At 34.7% G+C, this 19,785-nt stretch overlaps 1 protein-coding gene across 2 annotated transcripts in view; it reads left to right on the plus strand.

Annotated features, from left to right (window-relative positions):
* The window catches only part of LOC149791657 (uncharacterized), a 54,228-nt gene extending 34,891 nt beyond the window's left edge, over positions 1-19,337 (plus strand). For both annotated transcript variants that reach the window (XM_089970211.1, XM_089970212.1), the window contains exons 10-11: positions 3,333-3,446; positions 6,403-19,337. In XM_089970211.1, coding sequence (XP_089826337.1) covers positions 3,333-3,446; positions 6,403-7,676 — 1,388 coding nt within the window. In that variant the 3' untranslated portion in view covers positions 7,677-19,337. The remainder of the gene's footprint in view (positions 1-3,332; positions 3,447-6,402) is intronic.
* The last annotated feature ends 448 nt before the right edge of the window (positions 19,338-19,785 follow it).

Here is a 19,785-nt window from a genome sequence, read left to right on the forward strand (position 1 = left end):
CTGCTAACTATTCATTGAAAGCAGAGACCCATAGGAAAATTTAAATTATCACGACATCAAATAGTTTGAAGAAAAGTGTTAAGGGCAAAATTGTTGAACTTGGAGCTCTTGAAGAACAGTTTGATGACAAGCTAAAAGAACTGAAAAATTCACTCTAAAATATTTTGGACTTTGTAAATAGTGTAGTGTTATTTTGTAAATAGTGTAGTGTTATTTGAGTCAAATGAACATTGTTCAGTAACTGTACATTATCTTAATGCCGAGATGTAGGATGTTTAGTATTAATGGGAATGACATCAATGATAATACTCTTGACTTTATGATATTTTTTATAATTTTTTTTTTAAATTGCAAGAAATGTTCCTTGTGTGAAGTAATAGTAAGTATTAACTTGTGTTTACATACAGTTCAATTTATGAATCCTTTAAAATTAATGTAATAATGCACCTTAATAAACATGATTTTGAACCTTGAAAAACCTTGAAAAAAACTGGAAATTTTTAAAGAAATATGTTACTAACCCTGCAGTATGCAAGGTTGGAGAACATTTTGATCCACTTTAGGCCTGATTTTTTTTCCAGTCCAACCAGTTTTCTGAAAAATTCTTTTTTTTGATAATTTTCAATAGTGCAAAGAAATTCTGGACGCTAGTATGAAAAATAAAACATTCATGTTGAACTTAATGGATGTTTTACCCAACCAATGCAATACATTCATTTTGGCTTGCAAGGTATGGAATGTACAGTTCCTTCAATTAATGGACTCCTGTAAAAATAAAGTTAAGTAGTGTTTTTATATATATATATATATATATATATATATATATATATATATATATATATATATATATATGCCAGATTATATCGTCACAATCTCAGATGCGTTCAGTATTGAGTAAGATCCACACATAAGGTGTACTGGTCCACTTTTGATGAGAATTGGATTCATCTTTGCTAGCCAAGGTTCTGATAAGATAACCCTATCTACACCTTGGCAGATCAAACATATATTGGTTCTTTGCCTTGGCGGCATCTATTGGATTTCATGAGTTGCCTCCCATTGTATGTAATGCCAACTAAACAGTAGCATGGTCCATTGTACATTGTCCAAAAATGGTGGGGTAATTGACCTAAAAAGGATACATTGGAAGTTTAATATCAAAAGTATGACTATATACCAGAAGGAAGCCATTACAGGTGTTGTTGAGTGAAAGGTATTTGTGCTATTTCTCAACTTGACGTAATTCTTGGAAATTCTTCTTCCATTTCACTAGTCCTACAATGTAAGACATATCACAGTTTATTTATGTTTTAGTGCTACATCCCAGATGCCCAAAACTTAAATATTAGTGTCAGAGTCTTACATGTAGGACTACCATTTCATATGACGATGACAATCATATCTCCCGCCATGAGTCATTCTCAAATTGGCACATGATGTCCAATAAACATAATTGTATCCCTTCCAGCTTTTATTCACAAGAATCTGAATATTCCTTTTTATTCTTCTGTATTGATTATTAACACTTTTCAAGAGGCTTATTTTCCCTTTTGTCTTAAACATGCATTGCTTGCTTGACGCCAAGTAAAAAAAAATTCTGCAATCAACAGTTTGATCATGGAGACACTTTGCATGAACAAATACTGCAGTTTAAAGCCTCTGAGGTGCTGCTGTAAAGTCAGTATGGTTCCCTGTCTAATTTAACTAATTCTAATATGAAACCTGGATCTAAATCAGACACAGGGGGAAAAAAATTCAGGATTTTTCAGCTGTGGTCATTATTCCTTAGTTTTTGCTTTTATACCCTAAGTCTGTATTTTACAGGTAATTTTTGTAAGACTAATGGCAAAATCGTAAGGGTTAGCAGGCCTGGTACAGTACATTATTGAGCATAGACTGTAAGTGTGCTATGCAGCCTGTGATTCTAATCTCTTTCATTGTATTGTTTTGTTTCATGTTGGAAAAATCAGAAAATACAAGTATGTACAAATGAATACAAAATGATATAACAATTATAATATAAAAGCAGTCATATTTATAGCCATTTATTAACATGGTAATTAAATAAGAATTTATAATGCCATGTGACCTGTTTTCGACTTTGGTGATTACATCCCATCATCATGGTATTGCTGGTACTTAAAGCAAAGCCTTATATAAATCAGTTTGGAATAGAAGATGAAAGTCCAGATTTCCAGGTCAGAAAGTATTAACTTGGACACTGGACTGTATGATGCTTATTGATAGACAGAATTTTCAAACTGGGGGGGCTAATACCATGAAAAAGAAATAACAGTGTGCTAATAGCTGGTAAGCATTCCAGAATTAAAATTTGTTTTACCCACCATATCATTGAATACTATGATAATTTACTCTAAAATTATATAATGTAGTTGTGAATGAGAAGTTATCACTGGCATATGAACCGCACATGTCATAGTGATTTCTTTCCAAGGTTATTTGATGTCTATGACTTACAGAGTAAAAGTCATTTCTGCACATTTTATGATCATTAATTTAAAGAAGCAAAACAACATGCTTTGGTTTTTATTAACTTATTAAAAGTTTTTTCTTGTTTATGTCTTATATGCATTGTCACAAAGACTGGCATTTTGTAGGTCATGATCACTCACTTGGGTTTGAATTTATTTTCTGCATGTTAATAGATGTTTAGATTCTGGTTACAACCTTTAACTTGGTGTTTTTTAGTCAGAATATTCAACAGTATATATAAGCCAAGAAATTTTTTATTTTTTTGCATTATAACAGCAAATTAAGAACAATGGCAACTAGTCTGCCTAAACAGCCTCTAGCATGACCCCAGCATTATGATTATTTAAATGTTTCATTTTGAAAGCTATATTTATATTATAATGGCTTTTGCAGCATGGTGCATTAATCAGGGAAGCAGAATTGTCTCATGTGGGCATGAGATCACGCTTAAACCTACACATGTATTAAGATCTACTGATGTCACATACCTGCTCTCAATGACACAGTTTTTCTGGTCAGCTTACTGTGGTACTGTTATAGTTAATACATTTGCATTAGAGATGTGTGTGCTTGTGTCTTTTTCTACCACAATTCATTCAGTTAGTGGAATTGAAGAAAACTTCTTAAAATCTCAAAATCACATCTGCCAAAATGACTCAGTCTGATAAATAAGAAATTTTGCCATGTGGGTTATCCAGCAGCAAATGACTTGATACTGGCTGACTTAATGGTTAGGCATGATTGGCTGGAGAATGTACTTGATTTCCATTCTTTCTTTTGAAATAAGATGATGTACAGCCACACTCTAAACTAAAAACATCTATTTAATTTTTTTGCAGAGTTTGACAAATTAGGGGAGTTACCTTTGGAAACAGCCTCAAAGATTCTGGAGGAGCATGATTTTCAGGAAGTCTTTAACAGACTTCCAGACGAAGCCTTTGATCTATTTGCAGGTAAGTATGTCGGCAAGCATCTTGTAAGGAATGCTCATAAAAATAGAAATAGCATGGGTATTCACATGATGCTTCAGCAAAGGTACAAATTTTTTAAGTATTCTTTTTGGAGGGTATTATAATCTTTGCAGATAGTCAATTGGCCGTATTGGTAATTTGCTTGTGGCTTATTGGACACTACTGTAGGTTGTCATCTAGGTTTTGAAAATGGTAAGAGCTATTGAATATTTGCATGAAATAGTCAATATTTATATTAATAACAACCTTATTTGCCTCATTGAAAAAAGGCAACTAAATCAGAAGTATGCAAATGAAAATATTTTTATTATAATCTTTTTCATTAACTTTTGCTATTTTATCCATCCTATCATGGACTTGTACATATTATGAATACGTACTATTGAAGACCACATAATCCAATCCTGAATTTACTGTGTGACTGACAGATGAGCTGAAAATGGCCATTGGCTGACTCGACATATTAGATGTTGGACATCACTTGACAAGCATGATCTTGTGTTTCTCATTTGAATAAATACCATACAGGCACAAAGCACAAAAAAGTCTTGAAATTTTCAGTTGGACACACACTTGTACCAATGAACAATGCAGCAATGTGTCAGCACATTAGACATTTAGGACAAAATATGTGTAACCTGGATCCTAATTAAAAGAAATAAAAGATACTAGAAACAGTAGCAGGTGTTTATCTTCACCCTTTATCACACATTTGAAGAACTGATGAATAAAACTTTTACTTCAGATTTTTGACTGGAAATGCTAATCATAGGTGTTGCATATTTTTGCTGTAATTAGTTTTCTTTTGAAAAAATAAATAATTTTAAAAATAGCTCATTGACAACAAATACTGTCCTTGAGTGATGTTCTATAATTTTTAAATGAAAACTAATGCAGTATGAAAGGACGGTACTTAAGCTGAAATACCATCTGGACCAAAAATGACTTCTTTTCTGGTTCATTAAATAGTTATGTATTTAGATGTTTTCTTATCATTATCAAATATTTTATACCTTTTTTGAATGTTTTTAAATTAAATTTTAAAAATATCTGTCCACAACAATAATATTTCTGGAAATATACTTTATGTACATACTCACTTATAAGTTGAGTCAAACTGCAACCAATAAAAAAATCTGATCTTCCATAGAATAATGTAGATCAGGATCTATGTTGCTTTTTTCCTGCTGATTGCTCCTTCCTAACATTGGCAGATCTGTGTCTGTGCAGTTTGCAGTTGGACTCGACTTATAGGCGAGTACAGACAGTAATATTTCTGATAGTATATCCAACAAATGCAATGAGAGTTTCAGGATCCCTGTTGTCTATAGATAAGAATGGCAAAGTATCAGTCTCTGGTATCAGTTATAAAGCAATAAAGTACCCAAAATCAGGGCTGAAGGAGAGTGGTCAGGTGATGCAGGGAATTAATATTAGTTATTAAATAACAGCTATGGTAACTAGTGTTTTTATCATTTGTTATTTAGTGCGAAATTTTCAGCATTCCACAAACCATCATGCAGATCTCTCTCATGCCATACGAACAAGTGAGCTTATGGTATGACCCTGCATCCATCGTGAATCATCTGTCAACAGTTTGGTTGTTACCACTTTGAAGGATATATTTCTGATACATCAAACTTGGAATATAAATTTATCCCATCAAGAAGAGTTAGACGGGGGCAAGTTCCACACATCTCACATCAAATTGACTAAGTTTATTTTCAATATGGAGACCATATTTGTGACGCATTTTTTTAATCAAACTTGAAATATTGTCTCATTAAGATCTCACATGAGTTCTATAATAAGTGAGATTCATGCATATTAATGAAGTGATCTTACATCATATTGTCTGAGCTTGTTACCAGATGCAGAAATCCCCAAACCTTTGGTCTGATTTTGTTGAAACTTGGTATACAAGATTATCAGATGAGTTGTGTTTAGCAAAACCCACACATATATTGAGATGAGTTTTCATTTGATTGGCTGAGTATTTATTGGGTTCTTACCAGAGTTTTTGAAGGTTGTGAACTTTACAGTCATTTGAGGTGCAATTGATGTATGTATCATTTAGGTGCTTGTCCTAAACATATTTATATCACCAATCCATGTGCTGGTGTGATCTGATGGGTCACGTAGATTGTTTGGCCAAAATCTGTTTTCTTATTTGTGTAGAATTTATGAAGACCATTGTCACATCAGATTGTGATGAGATGTTGTCTCTGATGTTAGAGCATGATAGGTTTAAGAGAAAAATAATAAAGCTTATCTTCTCCAGTTACCAAACTTTGTTAATAGCTGATACTTAGGGTAACCATCTACGGTTAATAAACTTTATGGATGACTTGTACATTTGGTAAGAAATAGGTGTGTTGGTTTGTCGTTGAAATGGTCATGGGTCAAATTAACGTTGACTCAAAGAACAAATGAGTGGTTTGCTGTGTACCTTTACTAAAGTTTGTGGAGGAATTGCACTTAAGATGTGGAAGAGAGCTGTTGATTTTGAAGTGAAAAGGTCAGCGGTCCGGTCACTGTGTCTCAGAAAAATTGATTTGGCGGAATAACTATTGTTCTAGAGTAAGTTTGGGTCCAAACTTTGTGGATGTTGTACACTTAAGGTAATAAAGAAACCAGTATATTCTGGGGTCTGAAGGTCAGGGATTACAGTCAAGGCAAATCTACTTAGGAAATGCTGATTTCTGCACATTAAGTTTAGTTCAAGACTTTATACCGTGACCATAGGTTGAATTCATTGAGACACATTGGTAGGTAATCTCCAAAATCTATCATGCCATATGAGGTTGTACATAGAGGACTAATAAATATGGGGGTGAACATATAATTTGCTGTTCACGGTACTGTTCTTAATTGCTTATTTTCAGACTTCATTGTTTGATATAATCTGTGGTTAATATGCTGGTCTGTAAACTTGCAGGTAAAAATGGAGACTTTGAACCAACAAAGGAAGAAGTTGAGGAGTTGGAGAAGTCATTGCTTATGGCTTCTAATGAGATAAAACGTGTCAAGGACTCATTGGAAAATTTCCCGATGAACTCAAATTCTAACCTTCCTCCCATTCTGGAAGAAGCTGATGAACTAACCAAACAGATTGCGGAGGAGATATTGAGTCAGGGTATCCATCCAGATTCAAACCTTAACGAACAACAGTCCAATAGTATTGATGCCCAGGAGAGCATTCGAGCAATAGCCAGAAGTTTATCAACATCAGAGATTGGGTTGGTATCACAAGCAACATCAGCCCTCTCATATATTCAAAGTGGTTACATTAACCAGTCTCCAAATATGAACTTTTCTCAGTCCCATCTCATCTCTTCTCCATCAGTACTTCAGGGTCGTATACCTCAAGCTCACTTGGGTCAGGGTGAAGTTCAAGGACAGTCCCAACAGCGAGTGCTTTCTCAAGGTCAGCAGTCAGTCATTCAAGGTCAGACTTTGACATCTTTGAGCACAAATCACAATCAGGCATCTGTCAATAGAAATATTGGATTGCCATCACAAGTAGGGAATATTCATTTGGACCATTCACATTTAGTGCAGCCCTTTGGGGGTCCGAGGAATTTGTATAATAAATCTTCCCTGAATTCTTCAGTTTCAAGCTTAGCTACAAACAATCAGAGTCTCAATACATCTGGTTACCATGACACTCTTCAATTGACACAGCAACAGATTATTCAGCAATTATCTCAGCACTTGCAGTTAAGCCAACAGCAGTTGTCTCAGTTGACCAACCAACATCATAGGCCACCATTACCCCAGTCACAAATTCCCCTCCAGTTGACACAGCAACAGTTATCACAACAACAGCAGCAGCAACAAATTCGTCTGACTCAAAACAATAAGGGACAATCATCTGTTGTGTCCATGGGGACTTCTGGTTTACTACCAACTAATGTAGGGTGGTCACCTCGACCAGAAGTCCCACTGAATTTCCCCAATGGATTCCCAGTGTCTTTTCTTCAGACTCAATCAACCCCAGCTGGTGTTAGGTTCACCATGACGGCTCAGAACATCAATCCAACAGATCTGAAGCAACTGGATTCGCCTCAGATTAGTCAGTTCCCGGTTACTGGTCCAATGGGAAATGTACAAGTATCACAGTCTACACTTACAGGATTTGACAATTTGCAAGGCCTGCCAGTGTACACAACTGCACCTTTATTCACGTCCAGTCAGGGAAATAAAAATTGATACATTGATCTTGTGGATAACTGTCATACTGTGATCTGTTCAGACCATGTCTTTTGCCATTGGATTGTACTGCTTTCTCACATGTGTCTTATTTCTTCACACTATAATTGGTATCAGCCTTGGACATGCACTTAACTAGCTTAGTAGCATTTTTTGTTTCACATTGGTTCATAGAACCTTTTTTCCTTTTTTGTTTGTAAAATGCCTTAGGCAGATGGGAGTTATTACTAGACTTTATATTCCTGCTTTAAGTGAGACAATGGAATCTTTTTCTTTGCCTTTCACTCATTTACATTTTTTAAAAATGGCAATTTGTGATGATGACTTTTTCTCGCTGCACTGATAACATTATACTTCTGCTACATTCTGTGGCCGGAGCATACATTGTTATCTGTGTCATGCATTATAAATTTAGTTTTTGGTTAAAATATTTTGAAGATGACTTTAAAAAAACTTGTTGGATTGAAACCAAATTTATTCTGCAACTTATTTATCAAGATTAGTTTTTACATTTTTTTTTAAAATCAAAATTTGATGGAGCTGTTGCGCTTGTATGGGCTGAAAGTTGCCTTGTATCATTAATGTTATTTCTGGTTATTACTTTTTAAATTATATCGTAGCTAAAAATAAAGTTTAACTTTTATGCTATAGTTAGCTCATCTTTTATAAATAGGATGTTGAAAATCAGTGTTTACAAACTTGTGTATACATTTTTTCACTTGTCATGTCTTACGTGAGGAAACTTGTGTAAACATTTTTTCACTTGTCATGTCATATGTGATGGATTTTTTTTCTTGGCAGAGGACTTTAAAGAAGCAATCACTGTTGCAATTAAGTTTTGAAGATAGTACAGTAATATAGTACAGTACACTTATTTTTAAACTGGTATGAAATCTTGGCTATATTGTTTGTTTGCATTCTAAAACTATAGCAAAACTGACTCAGTATTATTTTTCTGACAGGTAAACAGCAACACATAAATAGGAGTTTCCAAAACAGATAAAATTCTTAAGGTCACATGGGAAAGATTAGGTCCTTCTCACTAATGTTGCATATTAATTGGGGCCCCGAGTGGCCAAGTGGTCTAAAGCGCTCACCGTTCTGGATCACTGCCATCTCACCTCTGCATGGGTTCGAGTCCAAGGCTCGGCTAGCGTGGGTATGTGGGATAGCCTGCCAGTAGCTTCTCGTGGGTCGGTGGTTCATCCCTGGGTTTTCCAGGGTTCTTCCTCCACCAGTTATACTGGCCGCCATGTATAGCCTATCTTGTGCTGAAAAATGGTGTTAAACTCTAGAACAACAACAACAACAAAAGCATATTAGAATGCATATTTTCAAAAGGGCTGCCTACATGGCATTGGGATGCACATTGAGAAGGCAGCAGGTTGGACACAGCAGTAATAAAAGGCACTTTATTGCATCTAAACTGATTGGTAACATTCACACTCATGAATAATAAGTACTCATTTTCTAAAGCTTTAACAAAATATTGCGCATGTCATAAATACCAGAAGGTCTATATTAGCACCAGTGAACTTGAAACTTGAAATCATTTTCATAGGTGTCAATTGTGCAGTACCTCGAGGGGTGTATAGTGAATGATGAATACTAAATAATTGGTCTCAGAAGGACTTGGCACAAATGTAATATTGCACCAACTTGAAAAAGCAAGGAAAACTTTACTATTAGTATAAACTTCAAATTTATAAAAATTCAGATACATTTTTCTTCTTACAGAAATAGGTCTGTTTACTGGCTTAATACAAAATTTCAATGTAATTGTTATTTACCACAAACTATAAGATCAGCATGAGCAACACATTTTCTGGTGTTCTAATACTGTTTGTATTATGTTGGTGTTCTAATACTGTTTGTATTATGTTGGTGTTCTAATACTGTTTGTGGGGCCGCGAGTGGCCAAGTGGTCTAAAGCGCTCTCCGTTATGGATCACTGCCATGTATGTGAGAAAGCTTGCCAGTAGCTTTTCGAGGGTCAGTGGTTCTTTCTGGGGATTTCCCGGGTTCTTCCTCCACTGTTAATACTGGCTGCCATGTATAGCCTATCATGTGCTGAAAAATGGCGTTTAAGCCTACAACAACAACTAATACTGTTTGTATTATGCTGGATGCTGGTAAGAGTACATGTTAATATATTCTATCATGGGTCATACGCTAAGAAAGATGACTTTTCCTTATAAGATATAATTGAACTAGATTGAATTCACCAGAAACACTTAAATCTAATATATAGTTGAATTAATTTGGTTTTTCTACACATATTGGTGAAACCAACTTTCATGCCCTTGCAAGGGTTCTTCTAAATGAGCAGAAGTGTTGTTGACTGTACAGGATTATTATTACTGTTTATACTGTCTTTTAAGTTGAGCCAAACTGCAAACTGCACAGACCCATATCTGCCATTACATAAAGCACCCACAGATCCGGGTCTATGCAATTTGTTAGGAGTAATCAGTAGAATGACCAACAGAGACCCTGATCTGCTAGGGCATTATGCAGTGGCAGATCAAAGTCTTGTGTTGTTTGCAGATGGACTCTGCTTGTAGACAAGTATATACTGCAATTCATTAGTGTTTTAGAATTGTAAGATAGAAGAACAATTATGTTTCTTATTTTAATCAGTGTTTATATGTGCACATAATGTTATAATATTAGGCTTTCCAAAACTATATATGACACAAAGGCAGCAAGTTTTGGACATATTTTTTTTTCAAATTTTTTTGTTTATTTTTTGTCTTGTGTTATGGTTGTTAAGACAGATTTTTGTACTTTTATCATTGTTCCCAAAGAGATGGATTCTCTTGTCAAAGTTCTTTAGGGTTTTGCATTGAGATGTACAAAACCTATTAAACACATTTTCCATCTGTCTGTCTGTCTGTCTGTTCACACTTTGTGTATCCTGCAAAGTTCTGCAACTGCTTGGTATAATTCGGTACCATGTAGATAGAAGGTGTCTCATGCATGTGTTTTTAAAGGTTTTGTCTTAAAGCTGTTTCTGGTAAGCAGTCTAGGTCTGGAAGTATTCAACATACTGTGATGGCATTTGGTGTGAATACTGGCTTCTGGTCATATCCTTTATTGGATTTTGTCTCTTTTACAGTGGTCTCCCTTTCGGCAGCAGGAAAGTGGCCATGTTAGAGGGGTGGCCTTTCTATGTGGGGATCACAAAAATTAGAGTAATAATTACATATAAAGTATGATAGACATAACTCATTTTATTATATTAATTTAATTTAATGAAAAATCAGTGTGGTAAAACTTGTAAGTATGTTATTTAAAATGATTATGAATAATCATCAGTTTTGGTTCAAAACCATCTCTTCAGTAAAATCAGTTCATACATCTGGCTGCAGTTGTCATTGTCCATCCATTCCATTTACCTACTGATGTAAGATGTATAGCTGATGATGTTTTTATGAATCTTTCAAAAGGTCTTCTTTTTGCTTTCATTTGGTCAGATTGCTGTCTCTCTTCACTTCTAAACTGAGAATATATGAACATGTTCAGCTCTTTTTGAAACAGCCTATTCCTTGGCAGTTTTATAGTTTCATGAAATGATCTGTTTACTTCGGAAGTGACTTTTACAAGTAACCAACGTGTTTTAATCTGTTACCTTTCAGATTTTGTAATCTAGAAGAGACAACACCAGCTAACATACCATTTTTACTTTATGGTGACTGGAGGTCACACTAATTTTAACTGACCAATACTGTACTTCTCAGAGGTCATCTTGCTAATTTTTGCTAGTAATGGACAGTGGCTAAAAAATTATCAGAACCTAAGATCTAAAGAACATACTGATAATTGGATTTCTTATGTTTTTATTTGGATTAAAGTTGCATGCTTTATCAGCATGATGGTACAAATGGCAATGTCTTGAATTTAGAAATCCAAAAATATTAGTGAGATTTCTATCTATTAATTCCAATATTTGGCCACATGTTAGAAGTACATTTTACAGTTAATTTCACTAATAACTAATATGCTGGTTGCATGATGCGTTAAAGGGGTGGCTGCTGGTCAGGGTGTGCCATTAACTAGGAGACCACAGTACTTCATTTCTAATAGAGTTATAGACCTTGCATTTATATCAGCGCAGTGCCCTTTGCGATTCTCTTACTTTTACTCTTGTCACCCATATTTATTTCATGGGATTTAAAAATACAAAAGTATGGCATTACCTAACATTTATAAAAGACTATTTGTCCATAATCTAGCCCCGTTTTGACAGGAATATTCTTTGACGTACATGTTGACTGAGTTATTATTTATCCAGATGATAAACTAGCAAATGCCAGGATTGTATCTGAGTCCTTTTGGATTTTTTTATGTTTAATTTTACATATTAAAAGATGAATGAAATGTCACACTCTTTTTGGGAAGGGGGGGGGGAGGGGCAGATACAGCAGTTCTGTTATTAACCGTTTCATCTTTATGTAGACAATTTGGTTCCTGCAGTATAACTTTAGTTCTCTCTTGTATTTTGTCTTCCAAAGTCTCATGTTCATGCCTTGCTAATGATAGAGGCCAATCATATTATATTTGACACTGCTGGGGCCCAAGTCCAGGTAATTAGAGTTGGTCAGGAGCAGCTTCATTTGATTCTGGGGCCAGGAGGTGAAAGATAAAAAATAACAGAGCTGAAATTTTTTAAAAAATTGGGTTTTCACTTGATATGTTAAGTTTCCTGGATCCATTTTTAATCAAACTTAATATCTAATCTGGCAGAGATTACCTCCCTAACGATTATGAAGACCATTGATGAAAGATTTGGAACATTGGTTTTGAATCCTTTTCCTCAAGTTTTCCTGGCTGATATTCATCAACTTGGTAGCGCATAGTTTTTGATGAAGGGCAGCTCAATACTGTGTCATTGATTGGTAGATTAAATGTTCTGGTCACAAAACAATAAATGCATTCATGGTTTCTGCATAGTAATTCAATTTCATGAGTCAGTATTCGTCTTACTTCATAGTTATACCACACTTAAAACAGCATCAGCTCCTAATCAGTTTTGGGGGCTGATAAATCTAATGTCAAGATTTCTGGCGCTAAAATTACAATTCGGTCTTGCCTGCTAAATATTGGTGAGACATGGTGAGCATTGTCATAGTTATCATTGTGGAAATTTTTTGCATTTAGTTTTTCTGGTATGTATATATCCAGTCATGAAATTTGATGGGTATATAGTCATGAAATTTGATGGCTGCTTTTGTCTTGGAGGATACTACTCTCAGTGGTCAAAAATAGGTATAGTGATCTTATAATATGCTAGCTATTATAAGGATTTTTTGCTTCATTTCTTTGACACTCTTGTATGTAGTATCAGACTTGATGGATGTGTCTTGGTGGGTACTCTACTCAACAGGGACAAAAGTAGGTCAAAGTAGCCTACTTTCAAGCTGCAGCAATTATGGGAAGTGTTATCTTTTATGTAATTTTCTCAGACACTGTTGCATAGATACAAGTAGGAAACTTGAAGGCTATATTTGCCTTGAAGGGTGCTTATTCATCGCAGGCAAATGTAGATCACTGACATTTTCATACTTGACCAATTACAGTAATTTTTCATATGTACATTTATGAAATTTGATGGGTGTATTTATATTAAGCACCACAGTGACCAACATTTCTTGCTTTGACTTTGAATGCCACAGTCGAACAGGTGAGACATCATATTCCATGGGATTCATTCTCTCTCTCTCACACACACACACACACACACAGCTGCATAGCCTGGAGAGATCTTCTTTTCATGGGGGTGAGAAATTCTGACCTCAAGGTAATGAGTTAAGATCTTGACTTCCATTATGTACATTGATGTCAGGTCAAATCAATACAGGTCAAAGTCATTTGAGGTAAAATTATATTCATTTTACATTTGTAACAGCTACAGTCTATTTTGTGGGTGGGGATCAGCCACTCTGTTGGCTTTAATAGTTTTTAATTTTTTGGAGGAGGGATACACAATAGCTTCCATCTCTTAAAATAGACAGTTTAAAGATAAGATATATTTATTCTAGTCCTAATTCGTGTTTTCTTCAGAATATATTGTACAGTCTGCATACTGAATGTACTTTGTGCAAATATCGTGTTTGATATATTTATAGATCTTATGTTTTATATGTACACAACTTTAAAAATAAAGTGCAAATTAATTGTATTACAGAATAGGTGTGGACATGCATGTGTATATAATAGCTGCATTTGAAAAATATGTGATTGTTTATTTTTGCTCATCTGATCTGACTATATGTTGGTAACTGCAGGTATGTTATAGACAGGTATGTGTATGAAAGTAATGCTTGTAATTTTTAATTAAAATTAATTACTTTTTATATGTACTATGTACATTGTAAACTTAATTATGCTTTATGGTGTATAAAATGGTGCTTCAACTAATAAGTACACACTTGATGTAAAAAAAAACAGCATAATGTTAAAGATTAATAATGTGTGAACAATTAGCTATTATGGAATCATTTTCCTAATTGTTGTATTATTGTAGAAACCAATGTCATAAATGAACTGGTTAGTCTATATCACTTATCCAAATATGTTATTTTGTAATGAAGCAACCTTACATTCAGACATTTTATTGGTACTTAATGTACATGTTTAACTTGTTTCCCATCACTGGAGTCCATATTGCTGAGTACTTTGTGAAAAGAAATCGGTAAAAACAAATTTATGTACTATTGAATCCATTATGTATGTAATCATAACTGTTTTAAAAGAATAAATATTGTAACTTCATGTTATACATTATAAAAGTTTTATCACGTCCTCTCAGGTCCCATTTTCCTATTTTAAAGAAGAAATTGTAAATTGTCCATCTGTTAGCACATGCTTGTTATTGCTGTTCCTCCTAAACTACTTGGAGGATTACCATGAAACTTTACACACAAATTTATCCAAAGGTAAATGAAAATGGGGTTACTCCGACATTCAGTACTATTACTACTCCTCCTCAACAGTTGGTCATATTATTCTGGTGTTTTCACACAAAAATCTGACATCCAGTTGGTCTCAATGAAAATGGTGCAGATCTGACATCCAGTGTGGCCACACTAGCAACTCTAATTTTTTTCATTAATTCTCTTGTACAGAAAGTCATATCACTTGCATTTTTCACCTGAAGACCACTTCTGTTGTTTTGTTTGTCCAAAATAAAAAAGTGCTGATCTGACATCATTATGGCCACCATAACCACCAAAAATATTGTTGCTGCTTCTGAATCTGTGATCGTATTCACATTGGATTTTGTTTGTAAAGGAAATCATGCTGATCTCTCGTCCATTATGGCTGCCAGAGCAGCTGCTTTGAAACTCTTGGTACTGTTGATAAATATCAAAGATGGTTTGAGCACTAGGCAGTTAAAAAGAAGAAAAGGTCATGTATTGCATTAATGGAAATTATCTATGCCACAAGAGCATCAGTCCCATAATGGTACCCTTGCTCTTCTCTGCTGGTCATAGCAGTCATTTTTGCTTGGGGGGGCTGGACCCCTACCAGCGTACTATACTTCATAAGGGGATTTCATGGGCCCCTGACCATTTCAGAATTTTTTCTCTCCCATCATTTAAATGCCTGATATTTTGTGAAATTGTTTAATTGAACCATTACACAACCATGAGACAAACTAATTGAGACCAAACAAGTTATTTGCAACAACCTTCATGGACAGCAAATAATTTTTCATATGAAAGGTCCGAATACCTGTTAATTTACAGTGAGTAGGCAGTTGACACATTCAGAGGTTATAGGAGGAAGAAACATCTCTTTGGTTAAAAACAGTTGTAAAGGTTTCTCACAAATTCTCTTCCAAATCAGTGATAAACATTACACTTGGATGCCACATTTCAGAGGGGTGATCTTGTATCTTGCTTTTTTTCACATAAAAATGGTGCATGTTTTAAAAGAAAAGCACAAAAACTCCTGAAAAAAAGGCTTACACATGTACTTCAAACAAGGTATCACATATATTCAGTATTAATATATACAAAAATACATGGATTTTTTAACCTGTGAACTTGCTCTCTGAGGTCTGTGTTAGTTCTAATTAGAGATGTTTTATTATCATAGATTTATAGAATTTCAGGATGTATTGATTGATCTTCAAACAATCCCAAATTACATTCCTATTTCATAGTGCTAAGTGAACTAAAATATGTTCTTCAGTCATAGAGTCCTTTTACAAGAAGGTTTTGACTTAATTTGCAATCAATATCAATTAATGCCAGTTGAGCAAGGTCAGAAACAGTTATTTGTTTTTATTGAGCCTGCATCAGTTCACTGATTAACGTTGTAGACATTTATCCACTTCCAGCTGTGTCATAACAGTTGATTAAGATTTTGGTTCAAGTTTTTCATTTGCTTATATATCCTAGACACTTTGATTCTTATCATGGTATGAATAATTATGAAGTGAAGATAATTCACACTAGGACATGCAGGCTCGTTCCTTTTGCCTCAGAGTCAGGTTCCCAGACATAGAAGGTTTGCATCCAGATTTTGGTTCAAGTTTTTTTCATTTGCAAATATTTCCTAAACTTATTGAGAGACTCATCATAATCAATATTATGACACTAAGACTGTGACATGTTATTTTCATCATTTCATTTTATTTTCTGAACCCCTTAGGATTTTCTTAAAACTCCAGATAATCATTAGTTTCTTTTGATGACAGGCTCACTGTGTATTTTGATTCAGTATCACAGTCAAGAAATCTGTGTTGAGGTGGTTTTGGTTCCAGTTTATTTTCATTTACAGATGTATCCTAAAGCCCCAGATAGATTGTCATTGAAATTGGCATTATGAAGCTAGAAGACTTCAATTACACATTTAAGGATTTGGTTTTTTCTTTTGATTTGTTCCAAACCCCTTGAAGAATTTTCTTCATAATCCAAATGAATCATTATGAAGCCATGATACATCATTCAGCAGTATGTTTGCATTCCTCTTTGATTTTGGATTCAAGGTCACATTCATAGAAACTTTGTGTAAAGATATTGGTTGAAGCTTTTCATTTGTTATATTTCCAAACCTCATGACATATTTTCTTCATATTTGGATGAATCATTACAAAGCTAACACATTTCAGTTGTTTAAATACACACTGACCCCATTGAGGTTGGAGTTAAGGTAACAGTGATACTTTGTATTATTGTTTTGATTAAAAGTGTTTCGTTTGGTTAAATATTTCCTCAGCCAAATGTGACTTGAGTGGACAAATGGATGAAGGCACTCATCTTCACAGACCACTGACATCTTTCCTCTGTCCATATGGGTTCGAGTCTCAGACTCGGCCGACGTTGGTATGTGAAAAAGCTGGACAGTAGCTTTCTGTGTGTTAGTGCTTCTTCCAGGGGTTTTCCTGGGTTCTTCCTCCACCAGATGTACAGGCTACCATGTATAGCCTGTCATGTGCTGATAAATGGCATCCAAACCAAACCAAACCTAAACCAAAGGATGGATTTTCTTCATACCTTAGACCAGTCATGTTGATGCTAAAACAATAAATTATACAACATGCATGCTGAGCCATTCAACCTTATGGTCAGTGTCACACATTGAACAGGGGCCCCGAGTGGCTGAGTGGTCTAAAGCGCTGTCCGTTATGGATTACTGCCATCTCATCTCTGTCTGCGCTGGTTCGATTCTTGGATTCAGCCAGTGTGGGTATGTGAGAAAGCTTGCCAGTAGCTTCTCGTGGGTCGGTGGTTCTTTCCGGGGTTTTCCCGGGTTCTTCCTCCACCGTTAATACTGGCCGCCATGTATAGCCTATCGTGTGCTGAAAAATGACGTTAAACCCCACAACAACAACAACAACAATCACACATTGAACAGTAATTCTTTGATCATGGGATTGACATGCAGACCTCTCAGCTTTTCACTTTGAAAGGAAATATAAGTATAATAATAATACGGTGCATTATAAACATAGCAGGACATAAGAAGTGAAAGTGATGCAGTGAAAGCCTACAATGCATAAACATTACATGTTTATGTGGTCAAAAGCGTGTATGTGTGTGTAAATTTTTATCTCCTTTGTATTGACAGCCTTTTTTATGTGACAAAGATGTAGATGTCTTTATTATTTGTACATAAATATATGAAAAATATTGTTCTAATTATTGTTTAGTACCACAAAATTTGTAGTTTTAATATACTGTCAGTGTCATACTCTTGGATCATACATTACACATAATATCAAAGCATGATTATCATTTCTAACAGTCTTAAGATTTTGTGATAACTTTTAATTGTGTTATAAAATCCTCATATAATCTACAAGTTTTTTCAAAAGTAACTTTTTTATTGTTGTCGAGCTCACCTTGGTGGAAGCTAAATCTGGCTGTCAGTCTGGCATCGATGTGCCTGTCCATACTTCCATCCATCCATCCACACCCAAGAATAAGGTCACTGTTAAAATGTTTTAGAATAAGATCAGTGTTAAACTTTTTTAATTCTCACAAAACAAAAGGAGGGCTCGACAAACACAGTCTAGCTGCAACGTATCCTTTGTGCTTTTATAAATATTAAAACTGTTTTATTGCCATATATAGTCACAAGTCCAGTCTAATTGCAAACAATTTAGACCTGATCTACTGTTGCATAATGTACCAGCAGGTCAGGATCTATTCTGTTTGTTCTACTGATTACTCCTAACAAACTGCATAGACCCAGATCTGTTAGAGCATGATGCAATAGCAGATCTGGGTTTGTGCAGTTTGCAGTTGGACTTTGTTTTTGATAAATTAGAGTATATGGTAGCTATATTGGAAATTTGTAAAGAAAGACTTTATAACGTCATCAGTCTATTCAATTCTTTTCTTTACCAGTTATGTTGCGTATGAGCATAAATCAAATTTTAAAAAAGTTGATCTTTTCTTGTGCATGGATGTTTCATAACAAGCTTAAAAGAAATGAAGCACATTTGCAGTTGTTCAGACAATTATTTGAAGAAACAGAAAAATATTGCTTGTCTTATTGGCAGCGTTTGTTTCGAAATAAGATGCATCTTATTTCATCATTAGTCATAAGGCAAAGTCAGCTTATGTTATGGCTCTACTGTTGTGTGTTTTCCACATGGAACTTGTACCATTATGGAGTCCATATTTCTCGTCTGTTTGTGATCAGACTTGGATTTTGGATAAGTATGAACACGAGTGAAACTAATGCATATTAATGATATGACAACAATTAACTACATTTCTAGTGAATCTAATAAAACGTTTTAAATGACTTTATACAGAAAAGATGTTGGATGAATTTGATAATATTTGATTTTGCTCCTCTTTGGTAAATAAGCATATAAGATCATCAATAACAAATTTCTATACAATAATGATCTATATTTGTTAATCAGATTATCCGAGCTTGTTAGATCTAGGGACACTATTTCTCATCCAATTTCTGTAAACGTTTGTAATGCAGTTTTATTAATGATCAATATCTTGGATGACTTCACAAGTATCTTGGATGACTTCACAAGATGTTGGATGACTTCACAATATGTTGGATGACTTCACAAGATTTTGGATTACTTTAGTTAAGAGGATTCACATTAATTATGCCTTGATCATGGGGAAGAATTGTTATCATGATACAATAAAATAAACATGATGTACAAGTTTGAAAGATAGTTTTCCTAAGTTGTTTTAATGATAATGCATAAGTCTGGTTAATGATTTGCTCAACTGTTAACTGTAATCCAGGTGAGTGATATTGGGTTTCTTGTACTTGTTTGATTCATATTTGATGTACTCCCTTAAAAAAAGGTAATTGTTAAATAGAAGACAACTATTAAAGAACAATGCACTCTAAGATGAGATTGGCATATTCTAGAACAGAGGTGGCAAAAATATGGCAGCGAGCCAGATATGGCTGATTTCTTAGTTTTATAGATCAATTTGCATCATAGGGTGTGGCCTTTATATCACCTGTCTGGCCCTTACACTGGAGGAAGTTGGCCTGGGCTGTTCTAGAGGGACTGCACAAGTTGCCATTCAGAATAATGGATTTCTTGCCAATAGATCATCCCAAGCATGTAATATGGTGGTTGTGTTTGGGGGTATAGCATTTGCTT

The sequence above is a fragment of the Sinohyriopsis cumingii genome, chromosome 9 (assembly GCF_028554795.1).
Source record: "Sinohyriopsis cumingii isolate HCF-2022 chromosome 9, ASM2855479v2, whole genome shotgun sequence".
Taxonomy (NCBI): domain Eukaryota; kingdom Metazoa; phylum Mollusca; class Bivalvia; order Unionida; family Unionidae; genus Sinohyriopsis; species Sinohyriopsis cumingii.